At 35.8% G+C, this 27,617-nt stretch overlaps 1 protein-coding gene across 1 annotated transcript in view; it reads right to left on the minus strand.

The window, feature by feature from the left end:
• Positions 1-27,617, minus strand: part of Rhp (GTP-Rho-binding protein rhophilin) — a 182,141-nt gene that overhangs the window by 46,169 nt on the left and 108,355 nt on the right. The window contains exons 5-6 of the mRNA XM_089100617.1: positions 20,168-20,426; positions 5,099-5,308 (exon numbers count right to left, since the gene is read on the minus strand). Of these exons, the coding sequence (XP_088956743.1) occupies positions 5,099-5,308; positions 20,168-20,426 (469 nt within the window). The remainder of the gene's footprint in view (positions 1-5,098; positions 5,309-20,167; positions 20,427-27,617) is intronic.

The following is a 27,617-nucleotide window of genomic DNA, read 5'->3' on the forward strand; positions in this document are numbered from 1 at the left end:
TGGTTTTTTGAAAACAGGGAAGGAGTGATCGGATTGAGCTGAAATTTCGAGGATAAGCTCCCGGGCCCTAGGAAAGCTTAACCTCTAAATTTCAGCCCAATCGGACAACGTTAAAGGGGGCTGTGGTGGGAGGGTCCAAACTTCCGGCCCAGTTTACCCCATGAAGATAAAGTCGGAGGAGGATGAAATTTTGCAAGTTTCTTAGTTTGAGCTTGGGCTACAAAATGCAATTACCGCCGTCTCTCTGCGACCTCTAGGACCTGAAATCGCTTAACATTGTGGTGGGTCGCCTCTTTATAGAGGCACAAGTGTGCCTCCTTGATCCTTCAAGATCAACTTCCGTGAATATAATTGCCAATAGTGGTTCTTTCCATTAACTATCTTGATGTTCAGACTGTCATTGAATGTGTATTCCAGATTGATGTTTCGAATTAATTAAAAAGAGCTTTCCGAAAAGTAAGTTTTTCAAAGAAAAGTAAAGAGCCATATTAAGCTTGAGACGAGCAGAAATAAATTCCTATAATTAATTATTCTTATTAAATTAGTTATATCTGAAAACGCCTTTTGTCCGTAAAATTTCAAATGTTAGCAATATATTGATTCCCAAAGACAACTAAGCAGGGTTGCCACCTGGTGAAAGAAAATCACTAGATTTTAGTGATTTATGTGTTCATTTAGTGATTTTTGTTTTTTGCCAATGTAAAAAATCACTAGAAATAGTGATAAATCACAAGGGGTGGCAACTCTGCAACTAAGCCTTCAAAGGGAAGCTAAACCCTTTTAACCTGTTTCAGAGCAAATATTTTTAGCTTACTTTTTGCCGATTTTTTATCCAGTTTCTTATTTTATATTTGAATCCTGCTACTCTAAAAATTGCATAACTTCACAAGAAACTTTTTTTCATCAAAAACTGAGTATTTACACAAAAACTTTTAAAAACGCATCAAAAATTTGTCTATCTGCATTTTTGTAACGATTTTACGAGTCAAACAAATATTTGGGGGGGGGGGGATTCAAAAACCTTCCCTGGATACGGCCTTAACCACATTTGATAGAATTCAGATTAATTCGCCTTTTAAATACAGTTTTCTGTTTTGTTTTTATGTTCCCCCTAAGGTGTATTAGAAATATAAGTGGTGTGTTAGCTTTTTTGTACCTAAATTACAAATCCTATGTGTACCCAAAAAAAGTTGCAAGAAAACGTTCTCAGGGGAGGGGCTATACCATCAGCAAGGCCGTATCCAGGATTTTCGCTTTGGGGGGGGGGGCTATTTTTTCAGAGGGATTACAAAGCTTAAAAAAACACCAAAAATGTGTTTTTATGCATCTTGTAATGTTTTTACAAGTCGAACAAACATTTCAAGGGGGGTCAAACCTTCAGCCCCACCCTGGATACGGCCTTGACCATGAGCTTTGTGTTAAGAATTTGAATGGGAGCATTCGTGCCCCTGAATGAGGAGGCACGTGCCCCTGGACTTTTTACACTTCTCTGTGTTTTGAAACTATGTTTTGGGGGGAATTTTTGTTAAAAAAAAAAAAAATTCGGTATTTTAGCTGGAAAATCGAAAAAACGACAAATTTGCCCCTCGCCTGATTTTTGAAAAATAAATTTTGCCCCACCCCTACATTTTCTTAAATTGACACCAATGTTCAGAAATAGCAGCAAACCCATGTTTTCCTAGATTTTGCTAGTTTTTTTTTTCAATATTAGAAAGTTTTCAAGGACACCCTGGACGGTCAATCATTTTGATCAATAGTTTCCGTCAATCAATTGATTAAAGCATGATTTGCCGTCTAGGAACCTGTTTGACGCTTGAACCAAGCGTTAATGGTGATTGATAGAAAGTTTGAATGACTCAATCGGTTCGGGCAGTATCAGATGTCCGTCAGTTTTGCCACATTGAACCGCAAAAATAAATCAGAAAAACTAATCAGTAAAATTTGAGAACCTGAAAATTCAAAAAATTATAAAAGTTAAAATTAAAAAATTACAATTTAAGCATTGTAAAAGACAATTAAGACAACAAGCAAAAGCTACATCTTCTAAAGCTATTTGGGACCATGTGTTTATGACTTTTTTTGCTGATTTTCACCCACGACTTTTTTTAATTGGGCACCCGCCACTACTACATACTGCTTAATTGTACTTATGGGTTAAGGGGATAGTTTTAGGGGCAAGTGCCGACCCGAAATGTAAGAATTACACTAATTACAGGGTCAGAGGGGCCAAATATTCCGGTTTGAGAACCAAATTTAATTGGTACTTCTCCCCCCCCCCAAAAAAAAAACTAAAAGTTGATTCTGTATTCGCCCCCGGACGCATATTTTTGCGTAACTTTCTACTTAATCAGCACCAGGGGCGTATCCAGGATTTTTTTTCGGGGGAGGGGGTATTTTTCGTGGGGGGAGGGGAGAAGGGGACAAGTTTTACAAAAACGGTACTTGTCGGTTATTGGAAACACATTCTAGAATTACGCTTAGTTTACATATCATAAAACCGGTTTCATAGCTACAAAACAAGTGACGGTTGATACAATGCATTGGACTTGTATATCTTGGGCTATATATTTGCATATTTGGAGGGGGGTTAGGTTACGTTATGTTAGGTTGGGTTAGGTTTCCATAATTGTGTTTCTAAAGTATAATTTTATCATCATGTTTGTTATATTTCATTCGGATTAACCCAACTTCACTTCTTGGGTGGATTTCCAATAACCAGTAAATACCAAAAAACTGTTAAAAAGGCATCAAAAATTTGTTTTGATACGTTTTTACGAGTTGAATAAACATTTCATGGGGGGATGGGGGATGGGAAACAATATTTGTACAAAGGTAGTCAAAATGGTCTGTTTGCAAAATCTTAGAAAGAGGGATGGAGCTGTAACTTTTTGACACTGTTGGAGAAAAAAAGAGTAAGCAGCTACAAATACTCATCCTCCATCCCAATCCCTCCCATCCCCCATCTCCATCCCAAAATATGATGATTCATTTAGGATTTCCCAGATTGAATGATGCGGCAATTAATTAAAAACGCTCACTCAGCGACTGCTTGAGAATGCTGTTTCTTTTCAGGTGTATTTGAAATATGAGTTGTCTACTTTTAGCTCACTCAGTAAACAGAACAGGTGAATCAGCTAAAATAACAAACAACAGGAATTGTATCTGTCTATTGTGAATCGTTCGGAATACACTTTCGTTTCTACTAAAACTGCCAAGTTTTGCTTGGAAAAATGGAAGATTTTTTTTCAAGAAAAAGAGGAAGGTGTTATGAAAGAATATTAAAAGAAGCATTCTCTATTAGCTGGCTATCTAGCCAGACAATCAAGAGAGATAATAATAAGCCGTAATCAAAATAGGAACATTACAAAGGGTCTAGTTACTCTATTTTAGTCAGGTTGGCAGGACTACGATTCCAGAAAGACGGGAGAGGGGGGTAAAAATGCGGGAATTGTATAGAGAAAATACGAAACTTGTGGAAACCGTGAAAATGTTGAAATTTCAGGTGACTAAGCACAGGAAGCCCTTGAGCGTTTATTGTTAATAATTTTGGTTCGGAAGCGTCTAAAGCAATAAATATATTTCTAAGATTCAATCTCAGTGGGAGGGGAAGGCTCAGGGGCGTCAATTCAGGAGGGACAAGGGCTTCCGCGGTTTTTTCAACGCTAATACCAAAAAAAAAGATGTATCTTCAGTGAAAATATCAGAAAAGGGGGTACTGGTGCTTTATGCGGGCCCACCACTATATACTGTATCAAGGAAACCAGTCACGAAACCCGTCTAACGGGCTATTTGCAAGAGACCGCTATAGATAAATGATTGCAAAGCCGTGGTTTCTCAATGAGTAACAATATTTAAACGATTGTTTTTTGGAGTTTAGGGGGGGGGGAGGTACCTAGGTTAGGTTACGTATTTAGTATATTCTATGTTTACCCCCCCCCCAATGTGCAAACATATAGCCCAAATTCGTTTATAAACTATTATATACACATCCTGTTTTATTTTATTTCATTAGCATTAACCAAAACTTGACTTCTTCGCGGTGCCAGCGTAATGCACCAGTACCGAAAAGGGTATTTATCTAAATCTGGGGGAACCAAAAAGCTTAGGACCCCTCCCCAATTAACGTGCCTTGTGAGCCTCAACATTGAGTCAAATCAGTACCTTGTTGACAATTACTGTATTAACTTGTTTTTACTATCTAAGAGATTTACTTGTTTATTTTTAAAGAACCTTGACGATGTTGCCACGCACCTTTTTGATCTAAAGTAAAAAAAAAAGGTATTTTAGTATTACAGGGATCACACTCAAGAAGTAAAGTTAGGTTAATTATAATGAAATATACCAAAATTAGATGAAAATTTAATACTTTAGAAACAAAATTATGGAAACTAAGAACGCATTATATTAAATACCTAACCTCCTCTATATATTAAACACTTAAATTAAAATATACCTGCATAGTACTTTATCTCACTCAGGCTAAATTGATTATCTCCGAATAGACCCAGAAAACCGGTTTCATTACAGATCAAGAAAAAGAAATGTGTCACTTATAAACTAAGAAAATACACATAAAACCCTTGGAGACCAAACTGAGACCAACAGATTCTTGCCCCTTCCCCAGAAAACATTTCCGAAGGAATATATTTGACCTGCAAAACTATAGTTATAACTTTTTTAGTAATTATAATTAATTAAAGCCAATTATATCATTTAAAAACTATGGATTGGCTGCCTTGGATCTTTAATTACCCCCATAATTAAAGTTCTGGTTTCGTTTTTAGATAGGCCTGAAATAGACAGGTAAACCAGATAGAAAGGGGAGCTTCCAAACTTGCCCCCCCCCATCGAAAAAATCTGAAGATTTTAACGAACTTTCAATTGTTTTCTGTCTTATAATTAAGTATATTTTTAATTACCTATACCCCAAAATGAATTTATATGTGTGTCTGATTTGACTTGAAAACAACACTATAAAATACGTTTCGTGATACTGTCATGTATCACATGAGACGCGATACATTCACCAATACGCGATACATTCGCCAATATGCGATACATTCGCCAATATGCGATATATTCGTGAAATAAAGCTCACCTCAGCTGCTTCTTGGGCACTTTCAAACGAGGCAACAAAATCTTCTTCGTCATTATTGAGGAAATCGTCATTTGTTTCAGATCTGTCAACACTGTATTCCGTCATTCCTCTGTTCCTTCTTTCTCTTTTTCTAGATCTATCAGGTGTATTTATATTGTTATTAGCTCCATACAGGGACAATTTCTCAAACAAACACTCCCTTGCTTGAGCCTGAGAATAAAAAACGGATTTGAATTTAAAATGTCGGAAATTCAATAAGTATCATATTAGTAATCCATCTAATGTAAAAGTAATCCATCAGCCTGGATCTGATCACTTCCCAATTAAATTAGAATATAAGACGAAAGAATATAGACGTAGAAGGTCAACAATGAATCAAAATAGGATACTGGCTAAAGATAAACATGAAAGAAAAAACAAGCAAAAAGTCCCGCCCCTGATTTATTGCGAATGGTCGAAAGAACAATGGCTATCTGTACAAGAGGCTTTTCTTAGTGAACCAGTACAAGAGGAAATGAGCCAGTTAAGGTCTGATATGGAATTACCAAAATCAGAAACAGATGAAGTAGTCGAAAGGCTTATGGGAATTGTAAGTAATGTGCTTACACCTATGAAACCAAGAAAAGAGAAACAGAAAGATTTCTATGACCAAGAGTGTAAAGAAAGTAGTACAAACCTGAATATTCTACTCCTTACAGTAAGAAAATTCTTGGGAGAAGACGAGGAAAAAAATATTGCACTAACAGAATATAGGCAAACAAGAAAAAAACATAAAAAAACTAATTAGAAAGAAAAATAAAGAATACAGATTTCAGCAAGAGGAAGATTTATTCAAGATTTTTAAATAAATACGCAAAAGATATTTATGTAATAAGTTGGAAAATATATAATCCAATAAGCAAAGACACTATGCAATGAAAATTTCACGCCCGGTCCCCTGGCATCTTATGTTCAATCACTACAGAAAGATGCAGAAAAAACAAACAGCCCACTACAGGACAGGATAAAGCAAGCATATTGCGAACAAGGACCTTTCCCTCTTAGAGAAACAGATTACGCCCTCTTTGAACCCATTACCCCAGAAGAAATAAATGATTCACTGCAAAAAATGAGAGGGGCTCAGCACCTGGACCAGACGGAATCCCAGTTAAGATATTTAAATCGATAAGGAATATCATCATCCCCGTGTTAACATCATTGTTTAACCTAGTAATACCTACGACACATTGGCCACGAGCTTGGAAGACCTCACTCGTATTTCCCCTATTTAAAAAAGGTAGCCCGGCCGCTCATGAAAACTATAGACCTATAAGTCTTTTAAACAGTGGGGGAAAATTTTGGAGAAAATTTTGGACAAACGGCTTGGTAAATGGATGGAGGCGAATTGTATTCTAAATGAAGAGCAAGGTGGATTCAGACCGGGATATTCGACAGTGGATCGAGTATTCATTTTAAATGCAATGATACACAAATATTCTAAAGGAAATAGTAAATTATACGCTGCGCTTATAGACCTACAGAAAGCGTTTGATAACGTAGATAGAATTTTGTTGTTTGAAGCTTTGAGTGAAATTGGATTACCACATCAGTTTATGAATATAATAGCTTCGATGTATTCATGGACTAAAAGTTTTGTGAAAATTCCACAACAGGGTGTCTCTTCCTCTTTTCCTGTAAGTAAGGGAGTTTTACAGGGAAGTACTCTATCTCCAAAATTATTTTGTATATTTATTAATGATATTGTGCAATTTTTCCAACGCCAATGGGCACCAACACTTCGTCTTGGAAATTTGAATCTTTCAATGTTGCTTTTCGCAGATGACATAATTTTACTGGCTGATTCAGAGGAAAATCTACAGTCTCTACTGAATATCCTAGCAGAATATCTGCAGAAAAAGAAACTGAAGGCTAATGTATCGAAAAGCCAAATATTGATATTTAACAAAAAGCAACCAGAGCTACCCCCAAGTTTTATTTGGAAGGTCAAATTTTAAAAATAGAAGAGAAAGCAACATTTTGGGCTTTACAGTAACACGAAATGGTAAATGGACACAACATATATCAGCAACTACGACAAAAGGGAAAAATGCACTTTTCGGTATTTACAGAAGCAACGTTACAACAGGAATAAGCGATCTCAGCCTTCATAAACATATATTTATCACAAAAGTTTTACCCATACTGCATTACGGAGCAGAAATTTGGGGCTACCAGACTGCCCAAGGATTAGAAACTCTACAACTACAATACTACAAGCATGCATATGGGCTACATAAAACAACTCACTCTCTAGTATTGAAAGGTGACCTAGGCATCTACAGTTTAAAAATACGAAGAAAGATACAGATGATCAAGTTTTGGCTCAAAATCCTGAATTTACCCAAGGAAAGACTTATTTCTGCTGCTTATAAGGATCTTCTCACCCAAAAAGTAAAACCACTTGGACAGCACAGATCAGAAAAATACTACAGGAAACAGGCTTTTCAGACGCGTGGAATGGAGGACAGGGACCACTAGACCAAGAAAACTTCATAAAGGAATTCCAAGCGAGATTGCACGACCAGGAATTCAACTGTGGTGGACAGTTTTAGTTAAGTCGACTAGTCTTGCTTTGTATAGAGATATAAAGCAGATTTATGGACAGGAGACATATTTGAAGCTGGGATTACCTAGTAAGTATATGAAAACGTGGATTCAGCTTCGAGCCAATTGTCTACCAATACAAGGAAAAGAAGCTTGGAAAAATAGAGAAGGTCCGGAAACGCAGCGTACTTGTCTAAAATGTGGTGAGAATGATTTTGGGCTGGGTCATTTCCTCCTGCGATGCCGGCGGCTTTCTCATATAAGGGGGGAGGTTTTGAAAGAGGGTAATGATTGGCTACTTCGGGGGATTTTGAGTTCGGATTCACCACAAACGGTAGTAGGTGTGGTGAATTTTGCATTGAGGGGTATGAGTGTTGATTAAGAAGATAGTGATTTTAGTATGTATTCATTTTATTTATCCTTTTTCTTTTCTTTTGTTTTGTATATGGCTGTAAAAAAAGCTTTAATAATACATTATTATTATTATTATTATTATTATTATTGTCATTAATATTATTCAGAAAAGAAAGTAATTTATTTCCAGTCCTTAACTGTCATTAAGTGTCTTTAATCATAAAGTAAGTCCTTAAGTATCACTATTATGGAAATCTTTATTTGTTTCAGATCTATCAGGTGTATTTATATTGTTATTAGCTCCATACAGGGACAATTTCTCAAGCAAACACTCCCTTGCTTGAGTCTGAGAATAAAAAACTGATTTGAATTTAAAATGTCGGAAATTAAATAAGTATCACATTGTCATTAATATTATTCAGAAAAGAAAGTAATTTCTTTCCAGTCCTTAACTGTCATTAAGTGTCTTTAAACATAAAGTAAGTCCTTAAGTGTCACTATTATGGAAATCTTCATTTGTTTCAGATCTGTCATGCGCATTTACAATGTATTAAAAACGGACTTGTACTTAAAATTTGGGAATTTAAATAAGCATTATATTGTCATTAATATTATCCATTATAGTAATTCATTTCTTTCTGGTCCTTAAATGTCCTTAAATACAAAGAAAGTCCTTAAGTGTCATTATTAAGGAAATCGCCATTTGTTTCAGAACGGTCACATGTATTTACATTGTATTAAAATCGGACTCGAATTCATAATATTGGAATTTGAATAAGCATCATATTGTTATTGATATTATTCAGAAAAGAAAATCATTTCTTTTCAGTCCTTAAGTGTCTTTAAATATAACGTAAGTCCTTAAGTGTCACTGTTATGGAAGTCGTCATTCGTTTCAGAACTGTCACATGTATTTATAATGCATTAAAACGGACTTGAATTTAAAATGTTGGAATTTAAATAAGTATCAAAAAATCATTTAATCATTGGAATTTAAAAAAGTCATTTCTTTCCAGTCTGTAAGTGTCCTTAAACATACAGACAGTACTTAAGTGTCATTACTGAGGAAATCGCCATTTATTCCCGAACTGTCACATGTATTAAAATTGTATTAAAAAGGGACTTAAATTTAAAATATTGGAATTTAAATAAGTATCATATTGTTATTAATATTATTCAGGAAAGAAAGTCATTTATTTCCAGTCCCTAAGTGTCTTTAAATATAAAGTAAGTCCTTAAGTGTATGGGCGTAGAGAAAGGGGGCAGGGGAGGGCAGCTGCCCCCCTAGAACTTCAAATTTACGCTACACATTAACGAGAACTTTTCGTACGTTGGAATTTTTTGTTGGATGTTACCTGGTAGATGGTTAAAAAAGCTGGAAACAAACAGAAATTTCCAAATATCGTTTGCGATATCAACATTTACGTTTCGATCTTCAATATTGATTTTCGGTCCGATATATAGATAGGAGACTGGCTCACGATTGGCTGATTTTGACTTGTTTAATTCTCTATGAGTTGATTCAAGCGATAAGAAGCTGCTGAGCATGCCAAAGCAAAAGTAACTCATTCAATACCATCCTTGAAAAAGACAATTAGAAATACTCCGCAATTTTCCCACCTGGATGCCTCTCTATCCAAGTGGTCAAGAGTGCCAAATCTGGGCCACCCCGGCACTGGTTCGGTCGTCTCTGGCTTACGTTTGGCCACCGGACAAAAGAAAAAAGAAAAGTGACCAGGGGAACATTAAAGCTTGTTTTTCGGCTATAAAATTAAGAAAGAATATGGTCAGCATAAAAAACTACAAAATGAATTTCATTAAGGTTTAAAAAAAAACTAAAGAGTATTAATTTCTAATCATACATTGACTGATCAACAGCAAAAGTAAGCCGCTCCGCTAATCTTGGTGTTCTACCTGTCAGTGGTGGCAGTTTTATTTTAACTTCTGTCTTTAAGACAATATACATCTCGTCAGTTAGCGCAAAGTCTCTTGCTCCAGTCTCCTTCCAAAAGTGGACCTTAAGTTCTTCAGTTGCTACTTTTTCAAATGTCTTGTGGTCTGAACATGTGTTTATATAGGCCTCGCTTCAAGTGGTTAAAGAAAGCTCCTGCACTGTGACGGTTGAAAGCAGTTGTCCGTCATAGGCTTGTACTTTCTGGCGTTTTTACTGATAGAGTTTTAAGGCAATGCATAAAACTACGGTACCAATCTTTAACTGTAATTCCTCCACTGTCTCCACTGCCTTTGCAGTTCCGTTATCTGGTACTTCTATACTCTTAATAATGGTATAAGTGTATGCAAATTTACACGCTTCTATGGGAATACAGTCGAAAGCATATCAGCTATCGTTTTCAAGTAAGTTTTTAGTCCTTTTTCTTGTTCCTCTGTAAATATTTATCATGTGCTGTAACAGGGTGTAAGGAAACTTAGATCCAGACTTTTTAGAGGGATATTCAGCTTCTCAACTTTCTTTATGTAGTCTTGCAGCGTTCGTCTAGGGACAGCCATGGCACTTCTAGAGAATCCAACTGACTTCTTGTAGAATAAGACAGAAAAAATTGCTGTTTTATTTTCTTCTGGATCACAGCCACCTTTCTTTCTTTTCTCTTCTGTTTTACTTTTAAGCATTTTATCTTGAATGATATTTAACAGGAAAAAATGGAACTTCAGTTCAACTACTGTTCTGACAGGATTAAACAACGCCAGAATTAACACAGTTTTGGGTTTTAAGCTTGCCTTCAACCTTTAAATATGCTGTTTACACAGCTTTTACAAGCATAGCCCACTTTTGGACACCTTGGTACGGCATGCCGAATTTACCCTGGGTATTGTGGCCGAACATGGGAGTTCACTATCCCACAGGATGAAAAAATACTAACAGCAAACTGGTGAACAGCAAGTTGGATAATGGGTCTCTTATATTATACTGTTGCAGGAAAAGTAGAACATGGAAAATGTTAAAGGCCGAGTTTTAGCGAAATATAGTATGACTAGTTTCTAAAGACCTATATTCAAAGGACCTCGGGAAGTATTATTAAGACCCCTCCCCCTCCATCACTGAAGCGGCTGCCCCCCTCTACACAAGATGCTGCCTACGCCCATGCCTAAGTGTCACTGTTATGGAAATCACCATTTATTTCAGAGGTGTCACATTTATTTATAATGTATTAAAAACGGACTTAAATTTTAAATGTCGGAATGTAAACAAGCACCATATTGTCATTAATATTATCCATTAAAGAAAGTCATTACTTTCCAGTCCGTAAGTGTCCTTAAATATAAAGACAGTCCTTAAGTGTCATTATTAAGGAAACCGGCATTTGTTTCAGATCTGTCAACACTGTACTTTGTCAATTCCTTTGTTTCTTCTTTTTCTTTTACTGGATGTATCAGGTGTACTTACGTTACTATTAGCTTCCTCAAATAGACACTCCCTTCCTTTAGCCTGAGAATTAGGAAGAAAGGGACTTGAATTTTTAATTTTGAATTTAAATAAGCATCATACTGTCATTAACATGCAAGCTTCCATACCCTGTGCCAAAGAAAGTGATTTAATGAATTCATTTATGAATAGATTTATCCGCAATTACAGTAAATTATTTAGAAAGAAAATTCAGTTTCTCCGTTGTGACATTTGATGCATTTTATAATTAGAAGGTCTATTGAAATCGGGGATTTAGAATCATTTTTAAAACTAGAAGTTTTTACAGGATTAAGCCTAAAGATTTTTTTTCCATTTTTTCTTTTCTTTTTTTATCAAAGACTAATGAATTCTAGCTATACGAGACCAAATGTGCCCTTTTTTGTCCATTTTTCATGTATGGAAGCACTGGTTCCTATTCAATATTTTTAGGGGGGGGGGGCATAATGAAAGTTTTATGGATTATTTTAAATATAGGAGGCAATTTGTTTTTCTTTTCGATCTTTTCCAATGACAATAAAAAAAAACAATGAAAATAAAAAAAAAGGCATGTTCCAAAATCTAGGAGGAGGACAAAAGTCAAGGGGAGAGAATTCCTCTTACTCTTTTCTCCCTTATTGGCGTCACTGCAAGGAAGTGAGATTAAAAAAAGGTGAATATTTAGAAGATACATTGCTATTAGCATAATTTATTCCTTGAGGGAAGGGGTACGAAAAAAATACAATGAAGAAGGACAAACGAGTGGGAAAAGATGATGTTCCCCAGCTCCATTAAGCATGGGCGCCCATATGGGGGGCAGGGGGGGCTCTTGCCACCCCCAGGCTGAATGATGCTGCCTTATTTTTATATTTTTGTTCTGAGATTTCTATTATATAGCATTAAAAGTAGCAATTCGACGAAGTTTGCCCCCCCCCCCTGGAATTCAGCTTATGGGTGCCCATGCCATTAAGTAAGGGATTCTTATTATTTCCGAAACAAGGTAAAAGGTTCTGTTGTGAACATCTAAAACAATACTTCAGCGAACTAGTTGTTTTGACACATCTGGGTCAAAAACATGAAAAGCATCAGATGATTCACCTCAAACCATTCATTACACTCCAGGCCGAAGGCAGGGAGTCGGGAGATCGGTACCCGCGCTACGCGTATGCTCTACGCGTACGTAATCAGTATGCGAAAGTTCTTTTAGAAGTTGCTAAGTAATTCCCTGTTCTCTAGTCAATACATTGGCCTTAGGTTAAAAAAAATGATAAAAGTAAAGAAATACCAAAAACTCGTAAAACAACAATCCGAGCTTACTTAATGACTAAAACTCTTGAAACAACTTCCTAAAGCACAAACCGCAAATCGGATGGAAATAAAAAAAAAAGAAAATAAGTAAACCGTTGTAGCCATAGCCATAAATTATTTGCTCTGAATCACTCATCTTTCCTTTCAAATTCATACAAGGATTTAAAACAATAAGAATAAAAAAATCAAATGGTTTATATAAATAATAAGCGCAAAGATGTTTGGGACTGCGAATAAACTGGTGGATTTTATAAAATAGTTTAAATTTAGACAATGGGGGGGGAGAAGAATCTTATAAAAGAGTTTGATTCGCAGAGGCTGTAGCATACTGGTCGGTAGGGGGTCCAAGAATGGGGAAGATCTTTCTAGCCATCACATAATCAAAAGCATGTAATTATATACTTAAAACGGAAAGGAAAGATTTTAGCAACAGGTTGTTTTTCAAGAAGGTTCAGCCACCCCGAGATATTTTATAGGGTGGTTTTAGACCCCTAATCCCCAGAAGTTGAACCTATTTACATGTTGAAAGTTGTCAGAAATTTATTAAAAAACTAATTCTCTATAACTGATATGTAACTCAGGACAATTGTACTGTGTTTAGGAATTTATCAACATTAAATCGTCCAGCTAAATATGATTGATGGATCAATCAATCAAAAGCCTCGGTTACAACTTTCATCAAAAAAGAAATTTAACTTTCCCGTCAAGGAAAAAGAAAATGTAAACTTATTAGCCTTAGAAATCTTATCCCAAAAGAGCAATTATGTTATAAACAAAAGTTAAAGAATCTTTAACACGAATTTTTTGATGCTCTGTTTCTAGCATTAGTCTCCTTCCGTTTGTAAATTTTCTCCTCTCTTTCCTCTCCCAATGAAAACATTTTTACGAATTTCCAATGTTTTTGTTCTTTTTCCCCAGGGGTGACCATATCGAACTAGTGGTCCTAAAATATCAGGAGAAGGTGCAGTGGCCAGGATTTTTGTTTGGGGGGGGGTGCTATTTTTTTATAGGGGGCGGGGTTACATAAAACACCTCAAAAAACGCATACAAAATTTGTTTATGTCCATTTTTGTTACGTTTTTACGAGCTAAACGAACACTTCAGGGGGGGGGGGGTTCAAACCAGGTACCCCCCCCCTGGATACGGTCTTGTCTATAACAATACTTCAGCGAACTAGTTGTTTTGACACATCTGGGGCAAAAACATGAAAAGCATCAGATGATTCGCCTCAAACCATTCATTACACTCCAGGCCGAAGGTAGGGAGTCGGGAGATCGGTACCCGCGCAATGCGTACGCCCTAAGCGTATGTAATCAGTATGCGAAAGTTCTTTTTAAAGTTGCTAAGTAATTCCCTGCTTTCTAGTCATTGGCCTTAGGTTAAAAAAAATGATAATAGTAAATTCTGCCAAGATTTTATTGCCTCTCACCAGTTGCGTCACTATGAGTATTTTCGCGTCCCGCCTAGACTATTTAAGATACTTTTTCACCATTTTCATGGATAATGGCTTTTTTCGTACTGTCACTGAAAAAAACGGAAAGGAAATAAAATAGCCCCCCCCACCCTGATTTTTAAAATTTTGTTTTTGACCCTCCCTCCGGGAACATACGCCACTGTCTCTGACAGTCATTTAGGTTATGGGTCGGCAACCTTTTGTTATAAAACGGCCAAAAGTTTACGTTGGGATATTACGCGGGCCGCCCTTAGGTCACATTTCATTACACTGTAGTCTAGTATTGTAGGTATAGGGCCTACTATAATAAGTAGAGTACATCTACGATATTTATATACAAATATTTTAGGTTTGAAAATGAAACATTTAATGCATATTTTTACTACATTTATTGTAGTTAATACAATCAATGAGGTTTTCGTTGTTGCATTTGATTTGCAAGTTGTTTTTTTTTACTTTAGCTTGTATTTTGGTAGCGGAGACGTGGATTATTGCGTCTAAATGTATGTCCGATAAATAAGAACACTGTTTGTTTTTTCGATAATTCAGAATTTAAAAGGTTTGCTCACAAATATATTTACTACCAAACATAGTAATTAATTGCTCAGCAAACCTTTTTAATTGCTTGTAGTTTTCATAAAGCAAACTTCCATAGAAATCCACCATGTTGGTTTTTTTCCTTAAAAGCTATTTTAAGTGTGGTATCACTTTGCAAATCACTTGGTACATTACTGATATCCACCGGGAAGGGGTTTTCGAAAATATCCATCTTTCGTGAGATCTTTGTGAAATCAGGAACCCGGTTTTCAAACTCAGTTCGAACTTGTATTAATGCGCTTTTTATTTTACTATTTTGCCAAATATAATTTATACCCGCTTCTTCTACTGCTTGCTTGTAATTCGGAAAATGATCGATGTGAACATATCCTTGAGGTGATGAATATATTTCAATAATAGATCTTGACTGATCCAACTGGATGGTGAGACTCCACCTGCTGAGTTTGCTGGAGCACCAGTTAGCATGCGAGTCTGAAAATGATTCCTTGGAAATATAAATTAAGATGGTAAATACTGACTGCTTTCAGAAACAGCCCCGACCATGGTCACAAGGATAGCCCTCTTTGATGATTTTGCCTTGCACTATGTCATCTTACCCCTCCCCCTAAACACTTTAGGAAGAATATGAACTGTGGTCGCAGAACTTTCGTCACTGTTGTATATGTCACTTGCATTTAAAGAAAGCTTTTCTAGAACTGACTTCGGGTTTGAGAAGAACTGTTCAATGTTGACTCTGGTAAAGCTCGTTGCATGACCTAAGCTTGTGGGTTCAGGCTTGCGTAGTGACAGTTGCGGGTTTTAAGCTCGAAAACCTACCAGCCAGTCTATCCCTGTCTTTTCGGCATTGCTCCAGTTTTGAGAGATTGTCTTGTTGTTTGCTATAGCAAAGTAGTTGATGCAGTCAAAGTCATATTTACTGGCAATTGTAGTTACAATTAGTTACATCGCAGTCGCAATCAGTCACACTCACAAGTATTTTCAGTTGCAAGTAGTCACAAATTCAAACAGCTAAAAGCAGTCACAGTTTGAAAAAGTCACAATAGTAGTAGTACTAATTGCATAAGTAGTAGTTGTAGCAACCCTCAAAGGTTCAACTTATTACTTTCAGCTGTTTTTTCAGATATTGTTCATATGCCCTTTTGACAACCTGCATGCATAGAGTACATATTCATTTTGTTTAATATACTTGGCAATATCCCTTGATGGTTTCGCCTTAATGTCCTTAGCCATCGCATATATATTGAAGAGAGACCATTTCAACATCCATATTTAGTTATATATATATATATATATATATATATATATATATATATATATATATATATATATATATATATATATATATATATATATATATATATATATATATATATATATATATATATATATATATATATATATATATATATATATATATATATATATATATATATATATATATATATATATATATATATATATATGAACAATGTTCATATACGAAAAATTAAGCAGGAAAAACGGGTTTTAATTTTAATAAAGCAGTGAAACAATAAATAACAATAAATAAACACTTACTTAAAAATACTCCTAATATTTCGGCCCCACGTCCGGGAGCCTTTGTTAACGATATAAAAAACAATGAAAAAACGAAAAAATGATCTTTTGAAGAATAACCCACATAGAAATGCAACAAGTAAACACAGGAAGAGAAAAAAAATAGGAAGAGGAAGAGAAAACATATAAATAAATAAGTAAGAAATAAATTCACATATTAAAAAAAAACTTCCAGCACTGGCGTTTTAACGCAAGAAACAAAAGCAAATTTCTATATCGATAACATGTGTAACTCTACTCTTACAATCAATGTGTAAATGGAAATATATTATTGTAAGAAATTTCTACATTGATTGTAAGAGGAGAGTGACACATGGTACCAATATAGACATTCGCTTTTGTTTCTTGCGCTAAAACACCAGTGCTGGAAGTTTTGTTTAATATGTGAGTTTATTTCTTACTTATTTATTTATATTTTTTCTCTTTGTATGTTTAATTGTTGTATTTCTATGTGCGTTATTTTTTAACAGAACATTTTTCGTTTTTTCGTTTTTTTCCTTTGAGAAAAGCTCCCGGATGTGGGGCCGAAATATTCGGAGTATTTTTTAATTAAGTGTTTATTTGTTGTTATTTATTGTTTCACTGCTAAATTAAAATTAAAACCCGTTTTTTCTTGCTTAATTTTTCGTTAATGGAAAAGCAGTGTTGTTTAAGAAATTATTTATTTTCATATATATATATGATATATGAACTTTGTGATGTGATATAACATGATATATGAACTTTGTGATATGTGATATATAACATATATGATATATGAACAATGTTCATATATATATATATATATATGATATATGAACATTAAAGCGACTTTTTAAGTTTAAAGAAATGGAAAAAACAACATACTTTAAACGTTGGAATCCTTTGTACAGGTTTTTAAGTTTAGGCCTAAGTGTGCTTGAAATAGATTTCAAAATCAAAAGATTCCAAACACGTAAAAGATTGAACATCCCTCACACACTCAACACTTTTAATCGGAAATAGCTATAGCCATAGATACTAATCGGTCTAACATTTAAAGCAGCGGGAAAGAGAGGATATGATCAATTTCCTTAGCGATAAGGCTCCTAGGAATCATATGATCAATGATGTGATTTATCAATTATACCACCGAACTTCCTTTGGAAGTTCTCTGATAGATAGATAGATATTTATTCCTAAGCAACAGCAAATAATAGAAACATCATCATCACCGTCAAGGCAGTAGCCTGGATTTTTAATTCAGGAGGGGCTATTTTTTGGGAGGGGGGACAAGAAAACTTTGAAAGCATATCAAAGATTTTTTTATATGCATTTTGTTACATTTTTACGAGTCGGACAAAAAATGGTGGGAAAGGGGGGTAAACACCCCCAAACCCTCCTTCCATAGATGCGGCCTTGATCATCGTCTACCCTTCACAATACTTAATGGCCAGGAATGTACAGAGAATGAAAAACAAACAGAAGAGCAAGAAAGGGAAAAAACACACATGAACTCACACTAAAAAGGAAAGTGAAAGAATCGCCCTTCACAGACTGACCGCCTAAAGCAAGCCAGATCAAAGTGGCATGCTGTGTAATAAATAATATAACACACAATTACAACTTGGGTTATATAAATCAACCAAATAAAGGCAGTAAAAAAAGCTAACAAAAAAAATATCCAGAAATCAAAAATGTTTTTACAATTTTTCTGAGGGCACTAGACGGGAGAATGCGTCTTCTATCCCCCAATTTATGTCTATAGTAACTGCCACATTTTAGTCAATACAAGTTGAAAATAAATCAAATAAAAAGGTGGCACCAGAACCTTAAATGCTTGGCAAGTCTTTGAAAGGTTTTAGGAAGAATGTTCCTGCCAATTAATTGCACAATAGAATATACACCGCAATATATTCATAATCCCAGCGATTGTTTCAACCGTGAAAAAATTGTACTTCCTCTTCATGGAAGAAAGGAGTACAATTGCTTTGTTAAATAATTTCCTGTTTTAGACGGCCATACCAATGCAATAGGGAACTGACACGAAAGTTCGACGCAAATAACTAGGAAGGTCTTTAGACGAATTTAAAAAGAGAATGGGATGCTTAAAAAGGCTGAATAAAGAAAATGGGAAGCCCATAGGCGTCAGATCTTCGGTACGATAGATTGAGAGGATGGGTATTAAAAATTACAAGAGTCACTTTACTATAACGTCTGGCACCTTTATGCATAAATCAGGTAATTTCAAAGAAAACTGGGGATTTGACATGATTAATTTGCGATGCAATAGGAGTCAGTGGCAGTTCTGGCATCTCTTGCACCCGGGTCAAAATATTGATTAGCGCCCCTCCCCCTGTCTCCGAAAAAAATTTCAAACCAAATTTTAATTTATTGATTAATTAATGATTTATTAAACAATTTTATTCAGTAATGAATTGTTTTATTTATGATTTTCATTTCTTAACTGGGCCCTCTATTAAAATAATAATAAAAAATCAAAAATTACAAAATGATTATTACCTTTAGATTATTTGTTTGAAATTTTGCACAATTAAAACTTCTGCGCTTAGGACAAATGCCCACTCTTTCCATCCCCAAAAACGCATCTGACAGAAGTAAACTGATTTTTTCTGAAAATGAGAATTAACGAAAAAATGAACAATAAAAAGGCGTTGCTGAAATTGCACCGGATGAACCGTTACACCAGAAAAAAGGTTCATTGCTGATTTTATTTCACTACAACATTGATTTTTACTGGTGTTGCAAGGCCTGTAACACCAACCTGCGAGTTTCTACTTAAAGAAACAATGAAAAAACTTAAACCGGTTGAAAGAAGCAATTCTTCAGTTTGTATTCGGCAAGCATAACAGAGTCAAAAGTTGAACCCATAGTTGGAGAAAAGACGGTCGGACTAAGCTGTGTCTCCAAGTGTCTGTCTAATTGGTTGGACGAAGGGACACAGTGCTATAAAAATATCTGGAAGAAGTTGAGTTCAAGCAATTGTAAAAAATATTCATTCAAGTTCCATCAAGCCTTTCGCTTAAACTCTGGTGAAATTCACCAGTATAAACTCGCTCCTTATTCCTTATTCTGGAACTCCTGAAGTGGTACCAGCAGCGTTTTGGGGCACCAGCATACAGGGGTTACCCAGGACTCGGTGATGAGTCAGATTCAGGTTTTGAAAAGACAGATAAATGAGCAGGGCTGTTTAAGGCGTTAGGTATATACATGTAAACTAGAACTGGAGGCCTGAGCAAGCAGAGAACCTTTTTTTTTAAGCAACGTATTCTATACTTGACTTAAAGCTCCTGATCAGCAGCGTCACCAGCATATGAAAACCAGACGTCAGTGCCGTTAGTCTGCTCTAGAGCGGTCTGCCCAGGGCGATGATTTGACTTTCGTTGGAGTCAATGCTCCGAGAAGAAAGTCAACCGTGGATGACGTGCGTCCATCTTGTGCGTGGCCTACCTCTGTGGCGTTTCCAGCTGGGTCAAAGTCAAAAATGAGTAGGACAGGTGTTTGAAAGGGTAGGCGGAGTAGGCGAACATACCAGCACAACAATGGAGACTCGGGCAGCTCAGATAGGGGCAACAACTTGAAGGATCCCTATAGTTCCGTATCCTGTCAAACGATCTAAAGCGTTCTATTCTACGTGTTTCGTCAGCATCTACCTTCATCGTCTGTGTATCAGTCGATAGCCAAGTCTCTGAAGAGTACAGTATAACGCTAGCTAGCGATGCAGAGAGCATTTCCTATACATTAAGAATAAAACTTATTTTTAACTTTGTTATTTTTAAACAGCTTAATAAAAAGTTTGATTCTTAATTTTTTTTTTTTTTTTAAAATGGATACTTAATAGCATCAGTAGGACAAGGGCTTCAAGCATTTCAGCTGCAAGGTCCATGCTCGGAGCATTAGTAAAGTTTTCCAATATGTATTTAAAAATGGCAGCTGCCCGTAAAAAGCTATCTGCCGCTGCATCCAAACCCGGTCCAGTGCGCCGGTCTTGTCGAACGCCAATCTGCGTATGAAGTGCCCCTAAATTAAATAGAACACAAGCTTTTTCGAAAGCAACTGTTCTTTGGGCACTTGGTATCCCGGTCAAGGAATCATACCTGAAAATCAGAAAGAGAATGTAAATTGTAGTTCTGTTTAAAACAATCCAATGACAAAACTAACCATAGTATCGGTAAAGCTTTCATTTCAAGCTGTTACTGAAGAGGTTTGAAAAATGAGTTTACCTCTTTTGTCCAAAAGCCAAAATTTTCCATGGGGATGCGGGGGGAGCCCACATTTTCCCCATAGTTTTTAGGTGTACCGGACAGGCAAGTAATAAGAGAGAAGGGCTCCAGTGTTTATAAAAAATTTATATAATTTCTTATATTTTCAATAGAATTCGACTATTTTTTTTGTCTTAAAATTGTTCCCCCTCCCAAATGCCGGCTAGCTCCCCATCAAGAAAAATTTCGACTCATGCGTCTAGTATCCAAACCTGGGAGTAAAGGCATCAGAAAATGATCTTCAAATCTAGTGCTCAAAGTAAACTCATTTTCTTATTATTATTTTCTGATAAATAGGATCCTCGAAATGTTTTTTGATAGTTTGAAAGATAGTTTGCTCAAAAACTAGACACCAATTCAAATTTACATTTCTTGAACAATTTTACACTTTTTTTGGATTTCGACGAAAAGAGCTCTAAAATTTTATCATTTACGGTTGGTCTCTGGAACAGATCTTGATAAACTCTAACAAGATATATCTGCTGTATGAAGCAAAATTTACCGGTCAGGTACGCACTAAGGAGTTTTTTTTTGGGGGGAAGGGCCCAGAAATAGAAAACACAAATTTTCTATTTGTGAAAATTTATGAATTTGGGGGAATAGGCCCTCTCCTTGAGTAAGTCCCTGTTACAGGTAAAAAGGTAAAAGATATAGCATTGGATTTTTACAATCCCTACCAGCGGTGCTGATCTCCGTTTCATGGCCTTTCAGCCAGAAAGCACAATGGGGTGTTGGGGGCCAGCCATCCCATGCTTTCGAATACCCTTCCTGTTTACCTTCTCCAGGTACCCATTTAGAGCTGAGTAGACTCTGTGAGCTTGTAGACTCACACCCCTGACCCTCGTTCAAACGAAATAACCAGCGAAACCAGGACTCGAACTCTTGGCCTCAGCGGACAAAGGGTCTCAAGTCTATCACGTTAACCACCTACTAAGGGTGGTTAACTGTTATCTATCACATGCCTGTTATAGACATTATCCACAAAACAGGTATTGATGTATTGCAGCCTTTGGAGGTTGCTTATATGCGTCATTTCTAGGAAGCAGGAGGCGATAACCCTAGGACAAATTACAATTCGTGTAATACATGACAAAAAAGGAGGGAAAGCACCAATTATTGTCTCTCCTAAGAAATAGTTTGGTTACCGGCCCTCCACAAATAAACTGAAATTATTAACCTGAAGCAAGACCAGAGGAGTTTAGAGTTTCGGAGTTTAATTATTCATCAATAAATTCACAACAACAAAAGATCAACATAGTCACCCTCATAAGGCTCTGTGATAAGAAAAATACAGGGGATAAACAAAAATAAAAGGATGCACCATCAAAACATTTTCAACACAATCAGCACAAGAAAAACACACACACACACAAAAAAAACTCCCATCTAAAAAAAAAACCGAAAACATAAGCTAGCCAGAGGAGTAGCGCATGGTGTCAAACCCAAAAACTAAATAAACTAAAGAAAAAGAAAAAAAAAGTGAAAAAGCCATCTAGAAAACACCCAAAGACAATCCAGAGGCGATCAATTCCAGGAGACGAATGGCAGATTCATGCAGACTCAGGGAGCGTGTTCCAGATTATCACAAACTATCAAGGGGTTGAAGGAAGACCACAATGATCGGGTATGAGGAACCTGTAAATTTTTGGAAGTGCGCATATGATAAGACGATTGATCAAACATAAAAGATATAGTACAACACATGGTAGCAGGAAGGTGGACATGCAAGTGTAAAAACACGACAGAAGATAAAGAGATTTCAAATAAAGCAAGAGTTAAAATGAAAAACGTAAAACCCGAGACAAAGAAAAAGAATATCAGGCAGGGCTACTACTCCTTGGAGTATGAATTTTCAAGGTATATATATATATATAGACTAAATATATATTTATATATATATATATATATATATATATATATATATATATATATATATATATATATATATATATATATATATATATATATATATATATATATTCAAACATCACTATCAGAAAGTGTATTAAGTTTACATATTACTATTGGTCAATTTTTTTCAGACTCGAGAATTTTTCTCAACTGAGTTTTAACTTTGGCAAATTGTCAGTGGCAACCTCCATGGAAGGCACAAAGGCACTTACACCAGCAACGAAGAGTTCAAAGCTCCTTGTTTTGGTGATGGCGGCGATAATAGAAAAAGTAGAATAAAAAACGAGGCGTCATTTTGGGTTTCGTTGTAGGTTCAACGATCCCATCTACGAGTAATAAGAAAGTACAATCAAATCTTTTCATATAGCCTATAGGCACACCTATCAGTATTGTAAGAAGAAACACAATTATCCATGAAAACCTTCTAAATTCAGATTGACTGATGAATGCATTTTTAATTGATTAGTTAAGGCATTCCATCATTAGAGAAGAAATATTTATGAAAATTGAGACGCCTCACGAGTTTTCCATAATGTATTAACGACATCTTTCCCTTACTGATCTTAGTTGACGGAATTATAAGATTAGACACGCAAGTATGCCTCACGGGTGGTGGGTATCCAGACCATTGGGTCCGGTACTCATTTTCAATCAGGGGTGTCGTTCCGGGGGGTGACAAGGGGCAGTTGCCCACTCAATAATTTGTAGAAAAAATTATTATATAGCCCATGCCCCTTGACTCACCGGATGTAGACCCCTTCTGACCCCCCCCCCAATAAAAATGCTGGAACTACACCCCTGTTTTCATTAGACATTTAACCTCCCTTCAATTAAAGGAATATACATGAACAAATAGGCTCACACGCTCAGGGGCACCAGTTTTGGAAAGAAAAACTATTCCCCATCCCTTAGATCTCATTGCCACTCTCCTCTTGATTTTGAAGGATACTTTTTGCGGAGTATTATCACTAAAAAACTAAAAAGACTGGATTGCTATCCACCTCACATTTGAAAAATATCTTTGTTCTTATATCTTCATTTCAAAAATTAAAAAAAAAACTTTTATCCTCACCCCATATTTTCATGAATTGGCACCCTTGCACTTTCTAAGCAAATGGCAGTTCCCCTCTTACTGCAGGACCCACGCCATTGGGTTTGGTAGGCTACTCACTTTCATTAGACATTTAACATTCCTTAATTTAAAGGAACGAACTTGGGGAAAAGGGCTCACACGCTTAGGGCGTCAATTTTGCACTCCTGTACTTGCTTACATTTAATTTACATTTAATAAGCAAGTGGCAGCTCCTGTATTACCACAGAAAGAATTTGAGTTTAAAATATAAGCTGACACTCATAAGTTTAATTGAACAGAAGAGGGGGGGGGGAGACATTATATTTTCTTCAATGGTTTTGGTTTTTGAGTGTGCCTTAAACTCAATGTGTGAAGTAGGTAACAGACGTTTGACAATGTTGTCTTTGCTCTACCATCTTATTACATAACCTTTTATTCTAAGGAGCAAATCAGGTTGTTATATTTGGTAAACAACGTAAAAAAAGATTTTAGATCTATGACCAGGGTTTCCAACAACTTCACAATAGGACTTTTTAACAGTGGACCAAAAGATGTCGAAAGCATGTCAAAGCCAAAAATATCTCCGTTTAGTTTCCCCGTTTTACTAACCAGTCTTTAGGCGGGTCAGACACAAAATTTGTTAGCCCCCTCCACCAACACGTATCAGAAATTGACTTGTGATAACTGCTTTACTTTATCTTAGAAGGACCATTGTTTCAGACAGTGGCGGATCCAAGGGAGGGGGGCGCGCGCGCCCCTAACGTAGTCTAAAGTAGTGTAATTTACTAAATTAACGCAAGTTTGCGTTAAAAAAACTTGTTCCTTACATAAGTTTATCAGATCAACCTATTTTGCCCCCCCCCTTAAAAAAATTCTGGATCCGCCCCTGGTTTCAGAAAGATTTCACAAACTCATAAGGGTGGTGAAGCCGTAGCTTAAAACTTGCCAAATATGGACGCTTCGTTAAAACACTGGCCAAACGTAAGAAATCTAGCCAAAATAGAGTCAATCTGGTTTTTCCATTACATTAACCGAGCCAGTCACGTTCTAATTTTGGCGAACATGCTTGTATGCATACTAAATATATTCTTTTATTAAATATTTAATAATGAACTATTCATTTATTTAATAAGTACTATAAAATAATGTTTTATCAACACAAATAAAAGATTGGGATTGTTTTCTAATTAACATTGAGACTAAACTCAAAACTGACAACACAACATCGTTGTTAAGCCTGAACGTCTAATCCGACATTTTGTCACGTCTAAGGCAACTGACAAAACCTCTTGCTAAGCTGTTCTCAAAGGGAAGATAATCTGGGTAACGTAGATTATGAGGATTGAAGTGTGATTGAAAGTACATTGCCCAGCCGATTTTCCTTTTGAATGGGGCTCAGTAAACGGTTTTCATTCTTTGTTTTCACAATTTCGAAAATGTCAGATACGAACTTACTGAAGTACCGACGATAGAGATATCTAATCATCTTTTTTTGTTTCTAGCTTTTTTTTTACGACAAAATGTAATTTTTGCTCCAAGAAATGAGTATTTTGACCAAAAAAAGAACGCTTTATACCCCAGAGAGAATAACATTTGAAGAGATGAAGAAAAAGATGAGTGTGAAAGAAGAAAAAGGAACGAGAGAAAAATGGCACTGATGGTAAGAAGGAAAAGATTGGATGAAAGAAGACTTGTGAGTAAATCCAAAAATTCAGAATCCAGAGGAGAAACAAAGCTAAGTGAATTAAAATAACCAATCAGTAGCTCGAATTGGTAATTAAATTTCCCCAAAACTTGGATCTGAGTCTTCGTCTTATAGGAAATACTTTTGTGTCAGCTGAAGACGTACTAAAGGCCCTCTTCATGTTTCTTTTTTGTCTGATTTCAAAGAACTTTATGCGCACCGGAGAAGATACGACTAATCAAGTTTAATAATAATAATAATAATTATTATTATTATTATTATTATTATTTTATTTTTGCCCGCTCATACAAAAAAAAGAGAAAAAGCGGAGTAATACAAAAGAAGAAAAAGGAAAATAAAACAAGAACACTCAGCATCAAAGAGCAAAATTAAGTAGTAGCTTCTTCATTCGCAGTGGTAGATTAGATGTAGAGGCAAAAACTCGAACAATGTTTCCAACGCCTTTTTCTGCACTTGTTTCCGTAGACGGCACAATGACAATTGGGTGTACCATATTTTGAGATCTTAGAACGGATGTATTTCTCTCGTAGAACGTGTATCGAAGCAAAAACGTTTAGCCTCACCAACTTTAAACTGGAAGCAGTGGAGACAAATAGATTAAATATAAGTTAAACATAGCTACAGGGTCAACAATGTATCCCACTCGTAATTTGTTCAGTTGGGCAATGTTGGACTTTCAAGCGTAAATCTTAATTGACCAGGGAGGGTGAAGATTCAAGGCATAAGATTTTAAATTATAAAAAGATGGAAAGCTATCTTTACAGCTTTCCTATCTCTATGAAGAATCTGGGAAAACATGCGAAGCCGTAGCATTAATATGCCATAATTGGAAAAAAATATAATTAATACAGACTTTTCAACAATTTCTGGGCATCTTAGTTTTCCGATGCTGTGGTAGATGTTTGAGGCTAAAATTGAAAATAAATACCTCATTGATAATTTTTTTTTTATCAACATGGTGTGATTTTAATAAAAAATTGGTTCCCAAAATATAATATTTAGTGCTGAAAGAACTGAATGGAGTCATTCAAGCCTAGCTGAAGAGTGCACTAGGCCGCAACGGGTTAACATGGAATTGAAAATGGTATGACTGATATACAGCAACACAGTTTAGGTTTCAAATCCAAGCATTTTTTGTTTTAGTATTCTTATTTTTAGGAGTCTTGACAGGAGCAGGAGATATCTTGCCAACAAAGATGAAAAAGATATGGCTGGACATTTTCCAGGTGGTATTCCAGGAAGTTATAGGTGGCAGCTCTGTTCATGTTAAGTAGATCTAAATACAACCACGACATGGAATGCGTATGAGATGTAGGCTACTACTACAATTCACTAGTAATGCAGACAGCTCTTCGAAGCACCGAGCCACCAGTGCACACCGGAGCTGAACACGTTCTTCCTTCTCCACCACTGGTACAGAGCTTAACTCTTTACTCCCTCTCAATGGAACCCACAAGCAACCGATAAACATTTAAATTTTGCTTTTCCTGATAAACCCTTTGAGGGATATTTTATGTAAAACGATGTGTTAATATCTTTAATAAGATCTTTAATAAGATCTTTAAGATCTTAAAAGATCTTAAAGATCTTAAGATCTTGAGAATCTCACGACCAAAAAGTGAACAAAAGATTGAACGGAGTTTAATTGAAAAATAGACAGTGGGGTTCTCTATAGCAACTATTGAAATAATGAAAATTCCCTGCTGAATGGTTTATGAAATCTAATGATGAACATGCCCTTTTTCATTCTTCAGAAATTCTATAAGGCCTTCGAAAAAAATTCCAGGCATAATTACTTTTTCAGAGCCAATAGTTTTCACATCGTCGCAGATTACATGAACGATTTCGTGAATATAATCTAGGCTAAAGAATAAATTAAATAATCAACTAAAAGTTGGAAGCTATTATAAAAAATGAAACTTCTTATTTTAAGATGTGAATCCCAAGGCGCAATAACTGCCCATTCTGGTAATTCTGGCAAAAACAATAAAAGGAATGGCGGCGTCTAAGTGATGATTAACAATATTATATATACTCACCGTATTATTTTATTAAAAAAAAAACATATGTGTTAAAGAACTGACGTGCGTTTCAGGGGTGTGGTGATAGACACGTGCAAAGCTTTTTTTTGTGGGGAGGTGGTCCATATTGAATTGTGCCTCTTTCACTTATGAAAGCAAATGATAATTTATGCAAATTTTTATAAATATTTATCAGGAAAAGTTTTCTCCCCTCTTCGTTCTTCAAGAAAATAGGAAAATGACATATGTGTTTTTCTTTCTATTACGGCGGCTTGCAGTTAGGCGGGGAGTAGCCTCTACTCCTTGTTTTCGGATTC

The sequence above is a fragment of the Artemia sp. Qi Xiang Cuo genome, chromosome 14, assembly GCF_049724085.1.
Source record: "Artemia sp. Qi Xiang Cuo chromosome 14, ASM4972408v1, whole genome shotgun sequence".
Taxonomy (NCBI): domain Eukaryota; kingdom Metazoa; phylum Arthropoda; class Branchiopoda; order Anostraca; family Artemiidae; genus Artemia; species Artemia sp. Qi Xiang Cuo.